Genomic DNA, 25,400 nt, shown 5'->3' on the forward strand with positions numbered 1-25,400 from the left:
GTCGGGCAAACGATGCCCTACACTTGTCCCTGTGTGTCCTTGCTCCCATGCTCCAGCAGGGGAGTGGGGAGGCTGCCGGAGATTTCTTACCTCGCTCTCCCCCACCCCTCTCTATTGGCTTAACATAGCAGCCGTTCAGTACTGAACAGCTGCTATTTACACTGAGCAATCAGCTCATCGTCCATCGTTTATGCTGCATGGGCAATGAGATGATCGCTTAATCGCCCAGTGTAAATAGCAGCCGATCAGTACTAAATGAAGGGGGCTGCATTCAGACGAACGTATATCGGCTCGGTTTTCCGGCTGAGCCGATATACGTTGTCCTCGTGTGCAGGGCTAAGCTTCCCGAATTGCAAATAGTGCAGAGGGGCAGAGAGGGGGCGGGAGCTCAGTTCCTGCTCCTGGCTCTTCCATCATCTCCCCCCCCCTGCAGATGAGGACAACGTATATCGGCTCGGCATGAAAACCGAGCCGATATACATTTGTCTGAATGCAGCCTAAAGTTCATTTAATTAACAAAGTGGCCATTTAGTACTGAACTGCTGACATTTACACTGAGTGATAAGCAATCAGCTAATTGCCCATGCAGCATAAACGATGGAACGATTAGCTGATGGCTCAGTGTAAATAGCAGCCGTTCAGTACTGAATGGCCGCTATGTTAACTAAATGGAGAGGGGCGGGGGGAGGAGCGAGAAGAGAAATCTGCTCCTGCCGGCCCACTGTGAGCCAGCTATACCTGTGCAGCAGCACGAGGTGTATGTGCGGGGACGAGTGTCAGGCAGGGTTTGCTCGAAATTCGTCCTGTCTAAAATGGCCTTAACTGCGCAAGCCAATTGATCTAACAAATATATGCACAATTGTACTGTGTATAGAGGCCTTCAGTTAAGGGTTAAGATAAAGCTAGTGGATAAAGAACCAAGATTAAAACATCAGGATGCACAGGTCATGTTTTATTTACTGTTGGATATTATATTAAAAATAAGCAATTCAAAAACATTAAAACAGATCTTTCTGAATATAAAAAGGAATGGTTGTGAATTTATATAAAATACACCGTTCCTTGTACACCCAATACAAATAGGTTCAGTACAAATCAGGCACTTGGCGGTGATGCAGGTTCACATCATTTGGCAAGAAAGCAGCCCATGGAGATGGTTTCATCCTACAACTCTGCCACTGCATCCATGTGACCGGCCCATTTTAAGAGGTTTAACTTATTTTTTTGCTTTTAATTTAGCGGTTAAGTCAGCTGGCACAATACCGTGTATGGCTATGTTCACATCGGCGTATAATCAGATTCTAAATTCTAAATCAAGCATAGTGACAGGATCCTTGAGAAAGTGCTTAATATAATGCCGTTTTGGGCAAATAAATCCTTTTTCCCCTCCCTTTGGTGAGAATACATACGCTTGGCAGCCCCAAGTGGGCATTTGTATGGGTGAGGGGAGCCTGAAAGAATACCATCTATAACTGTTGGCTATGTAAAGCTACCCATATATAATGGATTCAAGAGACTTAATAGTTTAGGCTGCCCTGATAAACAGGTGACAAGTGACCCAGTACTGAAATCAGGGTCTCTATTTTGTTTTGTAGTTTTCTTTAAAAAGTTCAGGTATTTGATTTTTCTTGTTAATTTTTATTAAACAGTTTCTGTCTTAGGCCGCCTGCAAATGGCCAGGTCGGATCCCTCTGCGAGAATTCTCACGGGGCTGCAGCGCTGGATCGGCGGAGGCGAGGACAGATAAGTACCCCTGCTTTTATTGTTCTAACAGATTTGGATCAAGTTTAAATAAACTAAAGTCATATGACACCCGGACCGCCCCTTTAAGATGCAGATAGAAGAGATAGCAAGTAGTAGGACAAATACTTAGTTGACATTTAAAGATCATTATACACAGAATCCAACTCAGAAATACCACTGATGTCCAGTGAACGTTACAGAATTCTGTAAGCCCCATCATGCAAAGTAAACAACTTTTGTGGCTGAATGTTTCGGCACCCTCCCCAAACAATGAACATGTAACCCCTGGCTGTGTAAAAATGCTGATATAGGAAAATATTGCTTTATATGTTTTTTTACATGGAATTATACAGTTTGAGCACATTGACTAAATAAACACCATTAAACCACCGAGATCTCTGGAACTGCAGCAATGGGTGAGGTGCCATTCATATAGCTGCAGTCCTGGGGATCTTTTACACAGGTCAGAATTGTTCCGCAGGATGCAGCAAAAAGCGTGTGCTGCGGAAACATTGCCATGTAAGAAGTCCCCCAAAGATCTCAGTCCTAGAGCTCTATAGCAGCAAGAATACTACCCAGCTGAATCTCACCGTTCAGGTAAGTAAAGCCAACCTGCTCAAATCATACAACCCCATTACTATACAAAAATAGAGTGCTTTTTTGTTCTAATATTTAAGACATACACAAAAAAAATACTGCCCGCCTCGCCATCACATACAGAAGGAGGAAAAAAAGTGTTAAGACCTATAACCATGTGACGGATTGTGCCCGCACTTCCTAAAGAGGCTCCGCTTTCTTGAATCTCCTTTACAGATGTGTAATATAAAAGGTAATTATGCTCTGAGAAACCCATTAGGGCGTTACTCCTCCTTGTCAACGTCTTCGGTCCTTGTGTTTAATTTCTTTTTCGGCTAAATGAGAAAATACAAATATGAGTGAGTAGGACACACCAGAAATGACTAACGACAGAGGTGCTTGAAAGCTTGTGAACGATTCAGAATTGTCCATATTATCTGCTTCTATTTGACCTAAAACTACATCAGATTTACACATAGGTCCTAAAAGATACAGAGAACCAAATCAATGAGTAGAAATAGGAGACTTCGTGTTTTGAAGAAAATTATCCTAAATCACACATTCCGCTGGGCAGAAGGAAAGAAGATCAGTCCTCGACGGATGGGAACCCGCAGCGTCCGGACAGGTAAGTAAAATCAATTTTCAGGCCTCATGTCCGCGGGAAAGTAGGGACCCGCTGCGGGATTCTGCATGGAGAAGCCGCGTGGGCCCGAATTTCCTAGTGGACATGAGGCCTTACTCTTTTTCTGCCGTTATACAACGGCGCTATCTTCTGGCAAAAGCCAGTACTGCATGAGGTGACACGTTGGATAGGCTCCGACAGCAGAGAGGCTGGCAATATAAAAGTAAGAGAACCCCGACGGACGTCTTGCAACATCGGAGCTGTACAGCCTTAAATCATAATGTCTTCAGACGTCAGACAGTGGATTGGAAAGGGTTAAAGAGCAGGAATTTATCAGTCTGATCTTCACAACACGTTTGTGGAAATGTATTGGGGCACAAACAAAGGAGATTACTGGAGGACCTCAGAAGAGCAGTTTTTGATGCTCAGCAGCCTGGCAAAAAGTTACTTTACCATCTCTGAAGATGGTGAATTCAAGACCATCATTACCCTCCCCAGGAGGGGTCAACATCAAGAGCACGTCACAAAAGGAACCCAAAAGTAACCTTTAAGCTAAAGGCCTTTCTCATATAGTGTTTGCCCCGAAAAGAAGACCTGCCCCGAAAATAAGACCTACACCGATTTTATTCGGAGGATTTAAAGACAATCCCTACCCTGAAAATAAGCCCTAGCTGCGTTACAATAAAGGGGGAATACATTACCTAGCAGACTCGGGCCATGTCATCCTGCTGTGCTCCAGAGCTTCAGCGCACAGCCTGCAGTGCTCGGCCGCACCATAGAAGATCACTTCCTAATTACGGGTTTCATAAATCCCGCCTGCAGGAAGTGATTGCTCTGATCGGCTGAGCAGCGTTCGATGAACAAATCACAGCAGTCGCGTTGTGGAGTCAGGATTTATCAATTTGCTGAGCAACGGAATTAATTGGCCGATTCATAAATTCTGCCTCCAGAACACAACGGCTGTGATTGATTCTTCGACCGCTGCTCAGCCAAATCAATGCAGCGCTGGATGAACCAATCACAGCCATCTCATTGGTTCATCTACAGGTCCATTTGGCTACGATACAGAGGCGCTGTCCAGGCCATCACACCTTTTGCTCTGCCTCATTGGTTCATTAAACGCTGTATTGATTGGCTGAGTAGTGCTCGCGAACCAGTCCAAGCCACCGCTTCCTGGAAGTGGGATTTATGAATCCCGTTACCAGTAAGTGATCTTCTGTGGGCGGTCGAGGACTGCAGACGTGCTCTGGAGAGCATCAGGAGAACACGGACCAAACCTGCTAGGTAAGTAAAATAACCTCTTTTGGGGCAAAAAAATTAATATAAGACAGGGTCTTATTTTCAGGGAAACTGTATTAGCTAATGTTAAATGTATCCACTGAACTTGTGTGCATGGCAGGATTGCAAGGAGAAAGCCACTATTCTCAAAAAAAATAAATAAAATTTATATATAGTCTGCAGTTTGCTAAAGATCATCTGGACCAGCCAGGCGGCTGTTGGAACAGTGTTTTGTTGATGGAGGAGACCAAAAAAGAGCTTTCTTTCTATGTTTGGAAAAAGAAAAACGAATGCATTACTGCATAAACCTCATATGAGCTGTGAAGCGTGGCAGTACCATGGTGCGGCCCTGTTTGAGGATGGTCTGCCATCACTGATGGAACAATTCTGAATTATACCAGCAAGTTCTAAAGGAAAACGTCCGGCCATCAGACCATCAGCTGAGTTTCAAGAGAACGTTGGTCATGCAGCAAGACAACGACTCAAAAGCACACAAGTCATTCTACAAAAAAAAAAAAAAAAAGTGCTAAATAAGAATAAAAATTAAAGTTTTGCCATGACCAAGTCAAAGTCCTCACCACAATGCTATAGAAATGTTGTGGAAGAACCTGAAGCGAGCCGTTCCTGGGAGGAAACCCACCAACATAACAGAACTGAAGCCGTTTTGTACAGAGCAATGGCCTAAATTTCCTCCAAGCTGATGTGCAGAACTAAATCAATTATTGGTTTAGATTTAGTTCTAGCTGCACAAGGGGGTCACAACACCAGATACTAAAAGCAAAGACTCGCATACTTTTGCCACTCAGATATGTGATATTTGGTAGTTTACCTCAATAAATACACGGCCAAGTCTAATATTTTTAACTCCTTTAATTTGGTTCTCTTGTTTTACTTTTAGGACTTGTCTGTAAATGTGATGTAGTATAAAAGGTCAAATATATGCAGAAAGATGGCAAACTCTGAGGCTGGGTTCACACGGGGCAGAATTCCAACAGATTTGCTGCGTTTTGCTGCTGCAGATCCGCAGAACGGAAAAACCTCTACCTTTGCAGTGCCAGCCAAAGTCAATGTGTTTTGGCAAAGAGTTGTTCTCACAGCATGGAATTTTTCCGCACTGCTGCCGTGCGGCATTGTTGTTGCGTCGTGGTTTTTGAAGAGACACAATGTCAAGACTTTAGACGTTTCTGCAACGTTTTTTTGTCCATAGGCCTCCAAGTATGCAGACAAATCCGCACTAAAAAAACACTGGAAATAGTTTAAAAACCGCTGCGGATTTAAACGCACGTCTTTTCCGTGCAGAAAAACTGGACAATAAACGCAAGATCAAATAAGCTAGTCAGCGGTTTTGCCGCATATGCAGAATTTCTGCAGCAAATCTACGATAAATCCGCCCCGTGTGAACCCAGGCTGAAGGGTTCACAAACTTTTAAGCTTTACTATAGGTGAAGACAGAATTGACTTTCTTACCTTGCTTCTGGCACTTGTATCCCTGCAAAAGTAAGAAATACATCTTAATGTACAAAAGGTTACGTTTGTGAATAAAAGAGTTGCCTCTTGCATCGCTAAGTATTTATGATCAACAGATGAAGGCTGCTCACAATATAACGAATCCAAACTGCAGTCCAGCGCTTCACAAACTCAGGTCCTAATGACCCCCAACAGGTCATGTTTTCAGGATATCCTGTAGCTAGAACACCTTTGGCAACGCCATCACCTGTGCAATACTGAGGATACTGTGAAAACATGACTCGTCAGGCTACGGCGGCTGGAGTTTGGGGAAACGCAGTTCGAATCTGTGTGTTTATTTTAAACGATGACTTGAATAATTAGCTTTATCATTCAAATGCGTTTTGTCAGGAAGTGGACAATACATAATAGAAAGAAAAAAAAAAAATAGAAAAAGTTAAGACGTGGACAATATTGAAGTACAAAACAAATGGCAATATGTGGATAAACCTCACAATGGTATAAGGACCATCACCTGCACATCTTGTGCAACTCCATACTTTGTAGTATAAAACATATATGAACTGGGCAAAGAGACAAAAAGACCCAAGACACATAGGTGGAAGAGCAAAGAGAAGGGATGAAGAAAGAAGGGGGAGCTCTAGGAAGAGGGGTGATAAAGGCGCCATGGTAGAGAGGGGAGAAGGTGAAGAGGTGATATTTCAGGTTACGGTCCAGAGCTGTAATGAAGACCCTGCAGTAAAGCAGCAACTAGTTAAGGCTACCTGTGGACACCCAGCAGTGAAAAGCAGGAGAGTCTATGAACCAAGGCCAAGGGGACCACATGCAAGTGAAAGATTCATAAATAGATAAAGGTGCAACATATAATCGTACAATTAATTGGAGAACCGCATAGTATAACATTTTACCACCAACAGAGCTTCAGACAAACAGAAGTATGATGGCTGCCAGACTGATAATCTTGTCTGGCAGCACACCACCAGTTTAGGATACACTACATAAATCCGTTTTACCCAGCTATACCCATGGTCATCAGCTGTACCCCCCTCCCCACCCCAAAGGCCACATGAGAAGCCACCATTTATGAAATTAGCACATGAGGTGTAGGGGCTCCGAGAAAGATTTTGTGTTGGGATCCACTAGCCTCAAGCTTCGCCTCTGCCCACAAGGTGAGAATTTGACTAACATTTCAGTTTGAGTGGAAAATATAGATGTATGGACAACTACCTGCTTGATGCTCCAAAGAAGTCTTCATATTGTCTTCTGACCATTTCAGCATTCTCGTCAATATTCTTTTTCCTCATCTCTTGAAGACGGGACGGACGAGTATTATTTAGCTGACGGTACAAACCACCAAATCTATCCGGATCTCTGGTTGTGGCGTTATCTGCATTCCCCCTTGTTTGCATTCTGGAAGAGACTGCAGCATCACTCCCCGGTGCTGAAACCAAAGAACACAAATTAGTGATTTAACTAAAATAAAGATAAAATACACAACTTTGAAGAGAATTAGTCATGTGATACACAACCATACATACAGGCCGCTACCACTGAACAGCAATGCGCTCAGGCATCACCTCTTCCTGCCAACGCTAGGAATCAAGGAAAGTCACAAAGAAAGGGGGAAGTTCTCACCAGGGTCTTGTTTCTACGGTGTGCACACTACAGCAAAAACAGCATGCTAACTTTTTTCTATGGGTCAGAGTTAACACTTTTGTGCTTAGTGTCGCCTCCTAGTGGCAGAAGCTATACCCAAGGTCAGAGCTGTGTCCCCCAATGATAACAGACGAGAAAATTATTACGATAGCAACTTCACGTTTGTTTTTTCTGCTGCACTATTAAAAAAGTGAAATCTCTTTGGGGAAAAAAAAAAATTCTGCCGTCATAACTATTTTTCCGTCAACATAGTTGCAAGAGGGCGATCACAGGCTTTGCACTGCCGCTGCACCACCGCAGCTGCAGGCTGGATGAGTGGAATGCCTATTAGGCCGTTGCAGGACTGGCAGGCCACATAAAATGAGGTAGTGGGCCAAAGTCAGCCTGTGGGCCTTCTGATTGACATGTGTAGCCTAAAAAAGGAGGGAAATCTTAACTTTTTTTTTCTGCTTGATTTAGTGTTAAGAAAGAACCATGTGAGTCAAAGCACCATTCTAGAAATTGCTAGTTATAAATAATGGCAGAAAAGGGTTTATACAAAAAGACCATCTTGGAGTATAGGAAGGAAATGAGCACTCCCATACAGAATGCGGCTGATCACAGCCTCATCAAAATTACCTGAAGTAGAAGATTTTATGTGGACCTCCACATATGAAGGGGAAGATGGAATGTGCCCATGATAAAGACATTGTATTAGAGGCAAATCATACTAACAGTGGTTCGTCCCCAATACAGCCAGCACTGGCTTATGTAAAAGGCCACTTAATGAAACACCAATCGTATTGATCAGCTGCTATCAGCCCCTGTAAAAGGGCCCGTGGTTCCCAGGTACACCCTCCTATAACTCCTGGTACTAGCACTGAGCATGCTCCACCAGCAAAGTGAAGTGGAGCCTAGGTTGTAACTATGCAAAAAGCTACAAAATCATATTTTGGGCCAGTAGGCTGTGAGCGATTATGTGGGAAAGTACAGAGAAGATTTCATTACTATATACTGAGAATGTTTGCTTTGCATACTGTTGCTAAGAGTCAAAACTCTGCCTACTGGTACAGCACTTTAATTTGCTTGTCCTTTAAACCACTGAGGAACAAACCTGTTCTCCGACCATGTAACTGGGGGGCTGCTGGAACCCTGCCACTTCTGTACCTGTCTTCACCTGAGGAGAAGTCATCAGCAAATGAGGGAGCTGACAACTGAGAAGTCTTCTCAGCGTTTGGACCCATATCACACTGATCCTATGATAAAGCAATAGCAGCCATTAGTAGAGATTTGTGAAACTGCATCAACAACATGTAACTGAATGTTACCAGATTATACTGGAATACAATGCTACTAAACACCAAATGGAGACAACTGCCAACAAGTGCTTGGAGGTGCCCAGCGCTTCTGCAGGCGACTTGAACTCCTTTTCCCCAGTGACTAAACCAGAACCACAGGGTAGCGTGCAGCGCCCCGTTGTCCAAATCGGCTGCATTTGGGGCACGTAGCAAGGAAGGCCTGCTGGAAGAATTCTTTGTAATAGTAATTTTTCAATGAAGAAAGTAAGAAGTAAATGCAGTTCTCTAACTTCTAGGACCCCACTAATGATAAGAATGAAGGTGCTTCAACAACAATCAAGTTGCTTTATAGCTTTTTCCTGCACAAGTGATGTTTCAGGCCACGAGCCACTGCGCAGAAGAAAATCCAAGAGCGACTTTGGTCCCTTTATCCTCCAAAGCATCGCCAATATATAGGCCAGGACCCTCAGCAGTCCAGCAATATGCCATAACATTAGTGTGGGAATACCCATTAGCGAGGAGTTAAAATAACTTTTGTTCACAATTAAACTGAGCAAAGTGTTCCCATGTTCCAAGTAATTGGCCCACAATGCTTTGCTTCCTTACTTCCTACATTCCCTTGGTAAGCAGAGGCTTGCACATGTGTTCCTTTCAGTAGTTCAGTTGTTGAATGGTTTATCCTTGCTCCTCATACACCAATGATCTAATAGTGGTCATTAGATTGCCCTAGTTAGTAGCCTACCTCTTACTGTTACTGCTACATACAGTTACATTATTACAGTACTACAGCTGCCTGCTCCAGGTGAAATGTACCTCATGCTTTATTGGTTAGATCATCATCTCTGGTAATTAACAGTTTCATGACCAAGGGCCATTGATGCTTCAGTGCCCAGGTCACATTCTATAGTTCTGGTTCTTCAAACACAAAATAACAAAAACAGAACTTATTTTTCTGGTGACCCACCTACATGGCGGGTTGTTTTTGCAGGACGAGTTGTATTTTTCATATTTTTCTATGATACCTTTTAACATATCATAGAAGTTTTTTGCAATACATTCATAAGTGCTGTAAAATAGCAAAATTACACACGTTCACAGCCCAGTAAAAATGATATTTTTATTGTGTAGGTCAGTACGAATACAACAATACCACAAGTATGAAATAATTTGGTGTAATATTAACTATAAATAAAATGCCTTTGCTTCCTTTCACCATCTTTTGGCCCCATAAACTTTTTTTTTTTTTCTGTTGATGGGATCTGTGGGGGCGTTTTTTTTTGCAGGGCAACCTGTAGTTTTTATTGGTACCATTTTGAGGTTTATTGGTACTTTGATTGCTTTTTATTCAATTCTTTGTTGCGGACAGGGAATTGCACGTTTTTCTTTCTGACAGCATCACTGTGTGGGATTAAAAATGTGATACTTAAAAAAAAAATAAAATGGACCTTTAAATTTGCAGCAATACCATTTTTTTTCTACATTTTTTTGATGAGACAAATGGTAAAGGTGGTTGGGGGAGATTTTTAATATCTTTAGTAATAATGAAAGGATCTTTATTTTAGTTATTACTATTGTACTTTTCTGACTACAAGACGCAGTTTTTAGCAAAATAAAGTCTTGCTGAAAAGCATGGAGGGGGTGCTGAAAAACTGATCCAGAGATCCCTGAACTTCTGCCTCAATGATCCAGCAGTGCGCCCATACAACGCGCTGACTCATCGGGAAAACACTGCAGCCATACCGTGACTGCACAGTCGTTCCTCTCCCTGTCCGATCAGTGCAGGACAGGAGCAGTCTCCAACAGATAAAGCTGGAGATCACAGGGGGTGCAGGTCCTCCTCTGTACACACAGTGAGACAAAAGCAAACATCAAAGGGCTTGCAGGAACAGCAGGACTGTAGATGATGTGATAACCATGTGAGCAGGAAGTAGCTAGAAGGGGTCCGGTATTACTACACTTGTACGTGGGGATTTAGGGTTAATAAAGTCCGTGTTTCACATGCCAGCTGCATATGGATGTGTGTACACATGTAGCAGAGCTGTGTCTTGTGTGCACAGTAGTGCTGTGTATATGTATAATGTGAGCTTATGTGCTTACACCATAGTTTGAATGGACATACTGGGTTTAATAGGAGCCGACTGTTCACCGTTAACCCCCTTTTCTACAATATAACACCAAAGTTATTAACGGTAGCCCCTCCACTTTGTTAGACCTCCAGAGACATTTAAGTTAGTATGAAATATATTTTTCCCCGTTTTCTTTTGTCTAAACTTGGTGTGCGTCTTATAGTCTAAAAAATACAATATTTTTTTTTAGTTCCCAAAGAGAACTTGATCACTTATATAGTACAATGCAATACTATGGTAATGTGTTATACTGAATTTTAACAGGCTGCCTATTAAAGATGTGCCACAGGCACGTTTCCATAGGCAAACAATGATAGCAGCCTTGGGGTGGGGGAGGGGGTTGTGAAGGCCCCAGACTGCCATGACACCTGGGCAGCACACTTACTAGCTTATCGCAGTGGGGCAGTTTAGGACATTGAATTCCCAATCAATCCCAAACATCACTGCAGTCTTTTCTGTAACTTTAACCAGAGCAGGATGTACTAACTTGCAATTAGAATCCCTGAGTCTGCAGGTAAATCATCTGTAGTCAAACTGTTTACATAGCTGCAGCTTTTACAATCCTGGTACCTGATGATGAAACAGGATATCCCCATCCATCAGGACACCACAGAATTCACATGGAATGACGACGCTCTGAGGACTGTGAGCGGGAGGGGAAGATGACCTGAGATTTTCAGTGAAGTCCAGAGGAGGACTGGGAGAACGTCTAACTGAGGAGAAGACGTTGGGCCTGCAACCAGACTGCAAACAAAAAGACACTTTAGATACTACGAATGGAAGATCAACAAATAGAAGCAGTCTTCTATAGATTTGTGGATTATATAAAATAGCTGACACAAAAACAAAAAGTTGCAGAATTATTTGCGCACATCACACTGCAGAAAGCTCTCCACGGACTAGCTGGAACAAACAAACAAAAAAAAAAAACAAAAAAAACCAAACACCACAATTCCACGTAACGAGAGGACTTGTCTTCTATTTGAGCTATGAAAGCTGGCAATAAATGTGAACATAATGAAAGCAAAAGTGAGAGTAGTGCCAGCCCTTGTACCTGGTGTAAGATAAGGTCCTGTTCAGGGAAGAGCTCTTCACAGAACTCACAGGGCAGCTGGATGGCATCATCTGCAGACACAAACAAGAGGAAACATACTAACCACCTAGCTGCGAGTTTACAGAGCAGAAGTGTCAGACCCAATCCCTATACTGATCCGAAGGGTCCGTGACAGGCAACTGTACAACATATAGCAGCAGCTCTATCAGATCTAGGAATCGCTATACCTGGCCCCCACATGGACAGAGGCGTCTCATATACACCACTGGTCAGTAAGTCATGGCAGGTGGCAATATAGAAATGTGGGTGAGAAATAAGAGGACTGTACTGAGACTATAACTTTACAATGCGATATTGTAAGTTTACTCAATGTTAGGCCCTAAAAACAAAGATAATCGCACTTACCAGTGAGCGTGCTGGCTGAATTTAAGTGCATAGATTCATCACTGGAGAAATAGTTGAGGTTGCTTCGTCCCTGGACATTCATCTTCATTTTATTGTCCTTGCAGTAGAAGTCACGCCAGAAGTCGTCGTTATTTTCAGTAAAGGAACCCTGAGACTCCGGCGCCGACTGCGTGTTGTTCTGGCAGCTTTGAGAGCGGGAATGGTCTTGGTTGTGGAATGTTTTAAGCCTTTCCTCTAAACGCTGATCAAAAAAATTCATGTCAAGATCCAGATTAGTCCGTCCTCTCCCTAGAATGGGAAAACTGCATTACAAAACAAAGGAAATCACTGAACAAAGACAAATATGACTGAATAGAAAAAAAAGAAAAATGAAATAATTGACCTGCAAATAAAAATCAACAAAAATGTCAGTATTTGTCTTTACACTTAAGATGGCCTTTCACCTCTGCTAGCAATCAGCAAAACGCTGATTCTGCTGACAACTATTCTTCACTTCCCCCAAAACATGCTCAGTTTAGCGTGCATCTGATTTCAGTAGGGAAAGGGGAATAAGCCACTGCTAGACCCATGGGATATGTTGAAATCCAGAATAGGCAATCCTTCTTCCCCTCGAGAGAAAAAGGCCATCATACACAGATGACTGGCTGGTCCCACTGAAATGGTCAGCAACGCCTGGATGAAGCATCAGTGAATACCGTTGCCTAGGTGGTTGTATCAGTACTGTTGTATCTTGTCTCCACCAGAAGAATGGTTGAAGACCAGCTGTACGCCCACAATTTGATTGGCTGGGGCAGAGAATGGGTCAAAGCCATCTCTGCTGGTACCCTGCCGGTGTCCCATATATGTTCCGAGTTCTGCTGTCATACGTCCCCCGGCGACCTTCTCCCCCTTACAGCTTTGACACTGTGTGTTGGTTGTGGGCGTGCAGCTTGTCTCCACCTATTCTTCTAGTGGAAACAAGATACGACAGTACCTGTGCCATCCTCATGTGCTGTGCCTGGTTACACTAGGATTTAATAAAAAGAAACAAAGAATATATATGGCGAATGCTGCAATCTTTTTATGGAAGATATATTTTGGACATGAATGCACAGAGCACCAGCTGTGGGGTCCGCAGATGCTCCCTACTTTGCTACATGAGTAATGTCGATAGATTGGAAATTTTTTTTTGGCGATTTATCTATGCATATTACACTTCACTTAAACTTCCAACATTTTCAAGACATATCAGAGGATGTAAAACTGGATGTATACAGTGTAGGACGAGTCGCTAATATATATATATATATATATATATATATATATATATATATATATATATATATATATATTATAGGGATGTATATAGTTGTCAGCATTGTAATAAACAGACACTAGATGGGATACGTAGCATCCCTCACAGGTCAGTGCGACTACCACTCAGTATACATGGCTTCAATTTACAAGGACATCCTTCCTATTCACATACGAAAACACAATGAGAACATATGTGGTGACTTTTGCCCCGCCATGTATATGAGAAATATATCTCACATGTTTAGAGGGATCAATGTCGGGGGGAGTCAGTTAATCCCCACACACAGTCGACTCTGTTCAAATCGGTGTTGTGTTTCCAGTTCTACAATAAGTGAAAACAACAACACTGTTCCGAGTCTGCCGTATGACAGATCCCAGTGGCACTTGACGGGCCCCAATAACTTAAGCAGCACTATTTTTTACGTCAAATGACAGTCAGCTACAGAGGCTCCAACGCAGAGGTGAACACAGCTTTAGATAGCTGGCCGATCCCTCTTACCTCATGTAATATGTAAGACCTGCTTCAAAAACCATGAAAGATTTCCCCAAGAGTTCCCCTGAACAAGCAGAAGACATCCAGTTGGGGGGGGGGGGGGGGAAGAATACATCCAAGTGAGAGGAGAGTGTTCTAGTAATTAAATTCCTTCTCACCTCTGTTTTGTTCTCCCCTGGTGTTTCGGTTTAGATCATCAAATTTCTTTAAGGACTGTGTCAAAATGGACTTTCCAGAAAACCTTTCTGGCACCCGGCTTGGCACCTGAGTGTAAAGACTGTCCGTGAAAGCACTTCTGTTCAGGGCAGAACGCAGCGGCACTTCATAGTCTCTGTCCACCCAACTTTGGTCTCTTTCTGGTCTCTTTTGCTGTTTTACTTGGCCGCATACTGTTGGGTGGTCTTGGAGGTCCTTAATCATTACACTAGAACCACACTTCTCACACGGCTCCGTTCGAGCTCCACAATAATCTTCATGGTTTTCTAGTGTATTAAAGGTCACTTCCAGCTCACAAAACTGGCATTTAACCAGACGCAAAGGGCAAGAGCATTTCTGGGGGGGGAAAATGACATTAAGAATAAACAACCTTCCAAACAATAATGCTCTGTATTTATACGCTATGGACACATTTGTATCAACCTTTTACTGAGGCGCATTCATTAGGAGAAAAATAATTGTGTAAGTGGTTTTCATTAAAATTCTGAAGCGTTTGTCTTGATCAACACCCCAATGCAGAAAGGTTCAAGGAATTTGGGATCACTCACTATGCGATCACTCAGTGTATTTAATGACAGTCCTGATTATTTCTGTACATCAGAGAGCAGAGAATTAATGAGACAGCCCGATGCCGCTCGCAGCACCATGCGTAGGAGCAAAATGAGGATATATCTATAGCGGTCTCTCAGCTAGATATAGATCACTTTAAAAAATGGATTCATGAAAGCAATTACTATTAATCAATATTAAATATCCACTCACATATGAGCAACGATGCAGAGAGACAATAGAGCAAGGGGCAATCATAAAAATAACAGTTACTTTAATATTATTAATCTTTATTTGTATAGCGCCAACTTGTTCTGTGGACCCTTTCCAATCCAATTTGTATCCTGGTTTTCCTAGGGGGCTTACTCTTTTTCTGCCGTTCTACAACGGCACCATCTGCTGGCCAAAGCCAGTACTGCATGAGGTGACACCTTGGATAGGCTCCGACAGCAGAGAGGCTGGCAATATACAGTAAGAGAACCCCAAAGGACGTCTTCCAACATCGGTGCTGTACAGCCTTAAATCATAATGTCTTAAGACGTCAGACAGTGGATTGGAAAGGGTTAAAAGGCATTTACACGTGGTGTATAAATACACTCATCTAGATACTGTGTACGGGTCAGAAAGATACATTGAGGACAGACACAGTCAGTCACCACTATTGCTTTTAGGGTTTTGCACCTTGCAGTAGTGTCCATCTGTATTGTTATTTATATAGACGAGGGGGTATTTAAATATTAATAAAGTTACTGGTTTTTAACTTCATGAATAGGGCGGTTTTGCTGCATTTTCTTCTCCATCTTTTGCTGCTTTGCATTCATCTAGTTTTTGCAGTGACTTAAGAGACCCTATGTGGCAGTCTAAAGGCCCATTTAGAAAATGATCACTCAAAAGAGGTCTTTGGAGCGATAATCGTTGTGTGCCTTTACAGCACAAGGTAATCACTCAAACGTAGAGCGATCACTGTGCGCTCCGAGCGAGGGATGCAGAAGACAAACGGGGCCACTTGTCTTCTGCATCCACCTGTTCTCTGTTCGGAGTGCCCGGCTGTTATACAGCTGAGCGCTCCGAGAGGGGGTATGCAGAACACAGCTATAGCGCTGTGTTCTTCATACCCCGGCTGTTCACGGAGCGCTCAGCTGGTATACAGCTGTGTGCTCTGTGTGGAGTATGAAGAACACAGCTGGACTGCTGTATTCTTCATACCCTGTCTGTGTTCAGGGAGCGAGATACAGCTGAAATGATATCAGCTGTAATCCTGCTGTGAACTCCTGATAAGGCTCAGCAGGCTGAAAGACAATGACGAGCGACGGCTTAACAAAAACTGCACGATGTCAGTGCAATTAAACAACGATTATTGCTCAAAAGACGGCTTGAGCGATAATCGTGTCTAAATGAGCCTTAAATCTATGCAGATAAGGTTTGTGATCCTCTTTCTCTACAGACAGTATAATCCAGCGTACACTCAGGTTCCCCTTGTGATGTACATGCTGATTCTTGTCTACTACGGTGAACTAGTTTGTTCAGTTTCTAGTCTAGTTCTAAGCCAATAGCAGACCCAGGCCCTGCGTTCCCAAACTGCCACCGCCTATAGAACTGAATGAACATTAACAATGTAGTTAGGAGGAAATAAAGTGACAAGCCATACTGGGAGCCTATGTGAAGAGAAGAACGCAGTGTTCTATCCTGCAGGCTAATTAAGGAGGTTGCACAGTATATAATAAATAGTCCCACAATATACTTTGCTACTTGCCATTTACAACATCCCCATTTACTGTCACTGAACTGAAATATTCACTTGTAACATTCAGAGGGTGAAACCCATTCTGACCAGGTTTTGTTCATGAAGCTCTCTTGGTGGGGTATAAGTCTAGGCAGTCCTCTAAGCTGAATACGGCTAAAGCCAATTCCTCAGCTTCAGGTATGACATAAGCCTATTATAAAGAGTCAAGCAGAAACTTGCAAAAAGTTTAGCCATTTATATGTTAAAGGAGTTTTCCGGGGCTAAAGCATTGTTGAGCCATCCTTAAGACAGATCATCTATAGTTGATCAGAGGGGTCCGTCACACAGGATGCCCAATGATCAGCTGATTGAAGTGCCAGCAGTGCTTGGGCATGTCTATACCAGACATATTGTATAGCAGCTGTGCCTGGTACAGTAGCTCAATCCCATTCACTTGAATAGGACTGAGCTGCTCTCAGGACATAACACTGAGGAACGTGATATCACATGCCTAAGAGGCCGCCATGGCCTCTTCAATCAGCAGGCAGCCCTCCAACAATCAGATATTTTCATTGTCTAGGGCCCGAGTAGGCGTAGCCCAGCAAGTACATGTTCTAGGAGGTACATGTACTTATAATGTGCAGCACAGTGTATGATCACAGCATTGCAAGTATTTGGTACCAATAAGGTCTCCGTTGTTTTTGGATAACAGAAGAGTACAGTCAAATATACCAAAAATGATGAAAACATCAGAGACCAAAGCTGGCACCTTTGGTTTCTATATGGCTAATTAAAAAAAAAAAATCAATTGTTCTGTTCAGTCTGAAAAAAATGTATCTATTCAGACAGAATTCAGGAACTGAAAGACTCAGCATAGTGAATAACACTGCATGAATGCAGCCAAAGCACCATGTGAATGTACACAAGAATGTTCTTATTCACTCACAGAAAAACAGATCTTGAAAGTGGTAAAGAAACTGAAAGACAAAGTATATTGGAAAGTTGTAGAACTTTCCATGTAGACATTGATTAAGATTTAGCCATAGGCGTTAAGAAGTCTTAAGTAATGAAAAGTTCAGCAGGGACATTCCAGCCATTAGCAGCATTCTAGTGTCCTATCAGGGTCATTTAAATAGCTGCCTATAGAAGATGAGTCATGTAACAAAATGGTGCATGTAATAAGCAAAACATTAACCCTTTCCAATCCAATTTGTCTCCTGGTTTTCCTAGGGGGGCTTACTCTTTTTCTGCCATTAACAATAGCGCTATCAGCTGGTTAAAGCCAGTACTGCATGAGGTGACAGATTGGATAGGCTCCGACAGCAGAGAGGCTGGCAATATACAGTAAGAGAACCTTGATTGACGTCTTCCAACATCGGAGCTGTACAGCCTTAAATCATAATGTCTTTAGATATCAGACAGTGGATTGGAAAGGGTTAAAAAGTAGATGAATGATCTATGGTTTTTCTGATGATACTTTTATTACTTATGAAACATGTTATAAAACTCAGTTTGCTGGAATCCAACAGCTGGGACTCACCCCAATCGAGTTAGAACAAAATGTGATCATGGCATGCTATGGCTTTAACATGATGACTGTAATTGACAGGGAGTGAACAAAGTTCATACAAGGTGTTGGCTTTAAAGGTGGAATTATCCATCTAGTTTCAGCCTAACTCTACTTTGTTTAACCACTATAGTCACGTTAGCAAAGCAGTCGTAGATTAGCTTATCTACAGGCATGATATCCAATAACCACAGCTGTCACATGTGGGCCTACAATGACAAGAAGTGTACCTCCAGTTATATAGAATGGCGTGTGCACAATATAATAGTTTTAGTAACTTACTTTTATAGGAGATTGTTACTATATAGCAGCACAGACTGGTGGCGGTCCACTTGCACATTAGGAGACGTGCGTTCTGCTCTGTCTTCTACTCCTAGGCTCCTGTGTCCAGTAGGGGGAGTCAGCACAGTAGAATCACATCCTACAGCCCCCCCCCCCCCCCCAACTGGAAGTTAGAGCTAAGAAGACAGGGCAGAACACTAATGTGCAATTAGGAGCAGACCGCCACCAGTCTGTGCTGCTATACAGAAGCAGGATCTGCTATGCGGTATATTTAGAGAACCGATCATTGTGCATACTCCAGCACTATAGTCATTCTTCTATAGAATTAGGAGGTACAATTTAAAGTGAACAAGTAAGACAAGTTCACTTTGGTCAATATAAGGGGAATCTTGCTATAACAATCATTGAAGAATGCATCATACAATAGACATGCATTATATGCATGGAGAAGGATGGAAAAAAAAAAAAAAAAAAAAACGACACTGAGCACCAATATACCAAACAGACCTCGTGCTCCTCCAACATACACTTCTCCATGGTCATGCCACATTTACAAGTCACCTGCAATACAACAAAAATAATCCAATTAAGTAAAATGTCACCAGCGTATATGCTCTGCGTTATAGTCTGAACTCTACAAAGTTTTATATCATACAGGAATGTGTCAGTCTAGCTTCAGCCAATGAATTAATAAGCCCCAGTATCTGAAATCTACCCAGTACTTCTGTCAGTTGGACTTACAGCAACCCTCTAGTTTTGAGACGAAATCCCATTGCGGGACAATATTAACTGCACTTGTTCTTCTCCGGCGTCCCTCCAATCCACCGGTTTTGGGTCCTGTTTTCATCCATATAGGATGGCAGGCAAAATCTTCAGACTACCTAACCCCGCGTATTGGTAGAGTTAGACTCATTCTGATTGGCCAGAGTTGTAAATGGAATTAGCACTGGCCAATCAGATCAGTGCACATTAGGTAGTTAGAAAATTACTGCAGCCAACTTGGACTGCTGAGAATGGAGTCAAGAGTCCGCAGATTAGAGGGGTGGCAGAGAAGAACTGCAGGTAATATACCCCCTGCCCCAGGACAGGATTTTGTCCCGAAACCATAGGATCACTTTAATCAGGACAACTTTTCAGCCTATGGGTGAAAACAGTGAATCTTTCCATTCCTAGACAGAAAAGCCAGATCTTGAAAATGCTGATGGAGTCAAATAGAGCATACTAGGAAAAACTGTTATACAACATTTTCTTAAATTCTTAAGCCTAAAAAGTGGATCCATCATTAAGATATGCACAACTGCATGCATTAATGGGCATCAATGATTGTGAGAGGGCAGTGGGTATGCAACAGACTTACGGGAACTGCATATTTACATGGAGATTTGGGGGTAATTGCAGTAAAACTGTAAATATAACCACAACTATTCTTCCTTCTGAGACATTTAATCTCACCTGCTCACTGCGAAGACATCATCAGGAATGAAACACAGTAGTCCTAAATGCATTATAATCCCTAAAGTAAATCATCAGCAATCCCCAATATGTAGCATTGCATCAGAGAGCACTAATCCCACCACCTCTTACCGGAGCATGTTCCCTGGCATAGTGATCCTCCATGTCACTTCTAGGAATCGGCTCTTTGCATAGTTTGCATATGTTGATATTGCGTCTGCAGTGAACCTCATGGATGGTGAAGTTATCCACAGGAATGTCCCGTTTACTAGGCAAGGCATACAAAACGAACAAAATTAAAGATGAAGTCTCCCTGCAACTTTTCATTCTCATTAAAGCAACGAACACCACAGTTTTCTTCTTGTATCCTAACAGAAAATTCCGATAAGTTCTCAGTGTATATTTTCATACCCATTTGGTCCTTTACTAAATTTGTGTCATATATACCCCTTTCAGTAACTCTCTATAATAACACCAAAATACTTATACCTGGAGTGCAAAACACCTAGTATAGAGGATAAAGTCAGTGGGGACAATAACGGAGTACATACACCCTGTTGTATGCCCAAAGGTCACAGGACTGCCATGGTACATCACAACCTAATGTAAGTCAATGTGGTCATACTGAGACTTGATAATGACAAGAAATCCAACCCTGTTGGATTTCTTGTGATTACCGGAGTCGCGATCACAGTAACTTGCAGGTCGCAATGTGACCACATTCACTTACATTAGGTTGTGATGTACCATGGCAATACTGACCTGTGGCCAGAGTCGCTGTGTACTACTGTGCCCATTGACCCCATTCAGACAGCAGTATTCTAGTCAGTATTTCGCATCAGTATTTGGAAGCCAAACACAGAAATGGAAACAATGGAGAAAAAGTATAGTGGAAAGATTTGTAACCTTTTCCGTATTTTGGATCCACATCTATATGTATGGGCTTACAAATATGAATGTACTGTAGAATACTGCTGTGGGGCCTTAGCCTGAGGGACAGGTAAGAAAGCAGAACATCTGATATCCAACATACCCAATCATTTATCCCCTTTCATCCCCCGCAATCACTGTTGTAAGGAGAGAGTAAAGTTATAGCCTTTCGGGCCCACTGGAATTGGTGGGCTTGACCATTTTTCTTCTAATGTGTATAGGCACATTTAAAACCTCTTTGTACAGAGACCGCCGTACACACGTGTGAGGGTATGTCCATACGGGATGGAGTTGCTGCAGATTTTCCGTATCTGCACAGAAAATCCACAGCATTTACAGCAGCAGTAAAGTGGGTGAGATTTTAAAAATCTTGTCCACATGCTGTGGAAAAAAAATAAATAAAAAAATTCACTGTAGAAATGGACATTGACACGTCGCGGTTTTTAATCCGCGGCGTGTCAATTACAGCAGCAGATTTTCTGTGCGGAATCTACTTCAAATGAGGGGGTGAATTCTGCACCAAATTCTATGTCTAAATTCACATCAAATGTAATGAACGCATAAGGCCCAGGGGTCTGATACCGGCATTGTACCCCCATCTGCTGCATCCTAAAATTTCCGATGTGCCAGTGTTGGATAGATGGAAGGGACTTATCCCCTCCCTTACCGGTGAGCAATGGGATGTTGCGAAGTCATGGTATACCATGGTATCACCAGCCGCAAACAATAAATTAACTCAACTGTATATACTCCACCAGCGCCAACGCCGACTAGGCTGTATAAAATGCACAGGGTGTCTACCAACCAATGGCATCGATGCCGAGCACCGGGTGCAAATTTCAACCATTTAATATGGAGCTGCCCAGATATTTTACGTGTACTGGAGGGAGGTTAGAGAATTTCTAAGCCAGCTAATGGGGATGCCAATTCCACTAGACCCGATCATATGCTTGTTGGATAGTTTGGATGAGGAACACTGACAATTTCATGATCGGATATTCCTTACTAGGGTGTTGTTCCTGACCTACAAAATGATAGCTTTAAGCTCGATGGATAGTCGTTCCCCAGCGCTCTCAACGTGGCAGAATATTGTTAATTCCACTGCGCTGTATGAGAACATAGTCTATAAAAACAGGAAATGCCCGGGAAAATTCCAAAAGGTGTGGGGGAGATGGTGCGGCCCGACGGGCACAACTTCCACACAGCATGTGCTCCAAGGTTTATTGAATAGAGCTGTATGTAGGGCTGGATGGTAATGTGGGTGCCAACCGGAAATTCTACGGACACCGTAGTCTGACGCACTAATGTGTTGTACTTATGTCGGTTGTATACAATGTACCCGTGTAAATACCCTTGCAGGCACACGTAGATTTTGCCATGGAATTTGATGCAGATTGTATCTGTTACATAGTGATGAATAAAACGTTTACAAATAAAGAACACATTTAGCATTATAAAATCTCCAATGCACACAGATTGTCTGTTGCAAGTAGATGATGTTTTCTAGGGCCCAATGTCCATGGGTGGATTTGAATTGCAGCATACGTACATGGACATTGCTGGATCCGCAGTTCAAGCTGCCCTCAGGGAAACATGGGCGGCCGCACTTGAATGAAAGCAGATTTGATTTGCAGATCTTTGGATGTGGAAATCAAATCGCAGCATGCTCCATTTCAGTTCGGTTCCTGCATGAACGGCTTCCATTGAAGTCAACGCAAGCCGTCCCACTCGTGGCCCGCACAGTGAATTCCAGAAGAAAGCAGGAGTTTGGGGAAAAAAATTTTAAAAAAAGTACTGCGCATGTGCGCTGGCCAGCACTTCCGCAGTACAAAAAAAGCAGAAGACCCAGACAGGTAAGCAGGGTCCTTGGCCGTGGGCAGGGTTGGATTCTGCTGCAGGCTCCCACCTGTGGGCATGAGGCCTAAAATCCCATTCATGTATTATGTTGTACTTTATTACAGATTCAGTGTAACAGCTTTGCTATTATGAGAAACATGGCAGGAATAAAAATAAACAGTTTCCCATGATCACCGAGACACAGATAGAGGAAACCTATTTAATAAAAGGTTTCCCATTATATGTAGCATTCCTGCCCCGTGCCCATAGTGAGCTGTAATCTGACACAGTACTCACCAGTTCCCACACATCCGTGTCTCCTGCTCAGCCCTGGAGGCCATGGTCAGCGATTCTGAAGGAAGGAACACAATTACTATCACTTTCGGTTCTTGGAAAGGAAACAAACACTTCTTAGGAAGCCCCTCCCGAATACACAGAGCTCTAGAGTCAGTATGGATGGGATCACATGGGGAGAAGACACCGGTCTGACTAGAAAGGTCTGGGAAACCAGATGGTGGCAAAAACACCTTCGAAGGCGCCTGCAGACGGCCGGGTCAGATCCCGCTGTGAGAACTCTCGCAGGGGCCCTGCAGTGACCAGTGCGGCTCTCACCTGCTCCAGCTCTGTGATGTGCCGGCTGCCGCCCAGCCAGCGCAGAGCGGAGCCGGGGCACCGGGAGTGACATTTCTGTGCAGGCCTCTGTGAGACCCGCACAGTAATAGAGTATGCCGGGATTTGTTTTCCACGTGTGATTTCACGCGGACAAATTGCGGCCGACTGCATAGAACTCCGTTTTGTAATGCATTCCTATGCAGGCGGGCACGGGCGGAAATCCTGCGGGAAATCCCGTCACCGAATTTCGGCCCGTGTGCAGGGGGCCTAACAGGAGAAGCAAGATATTAAGCTACAGAGCTGAATCATGGTTATGTAATACGGCTCCCACAAACATCTAGAGGTCATACTGTGCCTCCAATTCATAAGAAGGTCAGAAGAAAGGATAGCGTGCGCCAACATGCCAAACTACAGAGATCATCTCCCTAGAGGCAGAGGAGGGTGCTGCCATACAGATGTGTAGGAGATCTGTGCCTGCAGTACCAGCCCAGGCGCTACACTACGGACAGCAGACCTGGCAATCAGCTGATCACTGGGGCTCCTGAGTGGCAGACCCCCACCAATCAACTGCAGTAAGAGTCCTGGTAGACTTCTTTAAAGGGGTTGTCCCGCGCCGAAACGGTTTTTTTTTTTTTTTTTTTTAACCCCCCCCCCGTTCGGCGCGAGACAACCCCGATGCAGGGGTTAAAAAAAACAAACCGCTCAGCGCTTACCTGCATCCCGGCGGTCTGGCGTCTTCATACTTACCTGCTGAAGATGGCCGCCGGGGTCTGCTCCCTCCGTGGACCGCAGCTCTTCTGTGCGGTCCATTGCCGATTCCAGCCTCCTGATTGGCTGGAATCGGCACGTGACGGGGCGGAGCTACACGGAGCCGGCATTCTGCACGAGCGGCTCCATTGAAGAGAGCAGAAGACCCGGACTGCGCAAGCGCGGCTAATTTGGCCATCGGAGGGCGAAAATTAGTCGGCTCCATGGGAACGAGGACGCCAGCAACGGAGCAGGTAAGTATAAAACTTTTTATAACTTCTGTATGGCTCATAATTAATGCACAATGTACATTACAAAGTGCATTATTATGGCCATACAGAAGTGTATAGACCCACTTGCTGCCGCGGGACAACCCCTTTAAGTTGTGTGCAGGCTATGAGCCAGCTGAATTGTGAATGCAGCTCTGGGCTACAGCTGTATTAGGCTGCGCTCACACAGATTTGTAACTCAGAGCGCTACAAGTGTAACAGTTACCAGATTATTCTACCTTTTGCATATATCAATAATGAGCTATAACCTGGTGATCAGCAGCGAGCGGCACTCGGGCCTCCGGCGGCACACTAGTGGGGGGTTTCAATTGGTCTGTGCCATCCATGTAAAAAAAAAAAATTAAACACACACACACAGACGCTTAATAATAGCGGTTTTTCATGCAGACACAGACTGCACAGCAGACGGTTTTACAGATGACGCGGGCCCGTCAGATCAGTTTGGATAAAACAGACAGATGCTACACGACTGCATGCGGATTAAAAAAAAAAAATACAACAACGAGTAGCGCATTCCTGCAGACGTAACGGCCTTTCGCCCGCGCAGGTGTTGCGGCAGACGGAGGTGCGCGGCCCGGCAGCTCAGGACCCCCACAACAGTTGAAAAAGTTGCGCCTTATGTTTGATCTAAAGGCAAGAAACTCGGCGAGGGGCGCCACTCCAGCAGCCGGACATACCAGCATCCCCCGGGGCTGTGCAAGCTGCCCCACCTGCAGCCACAGTGCCCCCCAGCTGCACCCCCTGGGACTGCGGGACTTGTCACCCGTTTACTTCCTTGTAATCCAGAGTGAAAGCACCGGCGGCTGCAGAGAGCTGCCGAGAATCACCATGACACAGGGGAACAGGAGCAGACGCCCCAGCTGATAGCGCCGAGGAGTAGGGAGCAGCCCGTGCCGGGCCCTGCAGGGACACACAGGGGAGGGATACCCCCGAGGACTGGGACTGCCGCCAGGCGCCACTTACCGGTGGAGACCACAACCCCTGCTGTCACCAACCGCTCCTCAGCCCCTCAATACCCGAGCGCCAATGAACAGCGGTCGCTGCGGTGATGTCACGGTCATGTGACTGGTCACATGGGTGGGAGGAGTCATAAAGTTTATTTGGTTCTGCTGTTCCTCTGCCTCTATGGTTTCCAATCAGCGGCTGTCCTGCCCTTGTAAAACTACATTTCCCAGTATGCCTTGCGGTTGTGGTTTCACAACG

At 43.9% G+C, this 25,400-nt stretch overlaps 1 protein-coding gene across 2 annotated transcripts; it reads right to left on the reverse strand.

Moving 5' to 3' along the window:
• Positions 1-935: 935 nt before the first annotated feature.
• On the reverse strand, positions 936-25,275 carry TRAFD1 (TRAF-type zinc finger domain containing 1). Of its 2 annotated transcripts, none has more exons than XM_066603231.1 (12): positions 25,161-25,275; positions 22,846-22,900; positions 19,915-20,050; positions 18,838-18,891; positions 14,152-14,545; positions 12,205-12,492; positions 11,800-11,870; positions 11,316-11,489; positions 8,436-8,577; positions 6,914-7,127; positions 5,687-5,708; positions 936-2,654 (listed from the first exon to the last, which is right to left on the reverse strand). In XM_066603231.1, the coding sequence occupies exons 2-12, from the start codon at positions 22,887-22,889 to the stop codon at positions 2,604-2,606; spliced, it is 1,590 nt and encodes a 529-aa protein (XP_066459328.1). In that variant the 5' UTR covers positions 22,890-22,900; positions 25,161-25,275; the 3' UTR covers positions 936-2,603. The 2 variants fall into 2 exon arrangements, with proteins under 2 accessions (XP_066459328.1, XP_066459329.1); XM_066603232.1 differs by lacking the exon at positions 25,161-25,275 and adding an exon at positions 24,446-24,497.
• Between the last annotated feature and the right edge of the window lie 125 nt (positions 25,276-25,400).

Source organism: Eleutherodactylus coqui, chromosome 5 (genome assembly GCF_035609145.1).
Source record: "Eleutherodactylus coqui strain aEleCoq1 chromosome 5, aEleCoq1.hap1, whole genome shotgun sequence".
Classification (NCBI taxonomy): domain Eukaryota; kingdom Metazoa; phylum Chordata; class Amphibia; order Anura; family Eleutherodactylidae; genus Eleutherodactylus; species Eleutherodactylus coqui.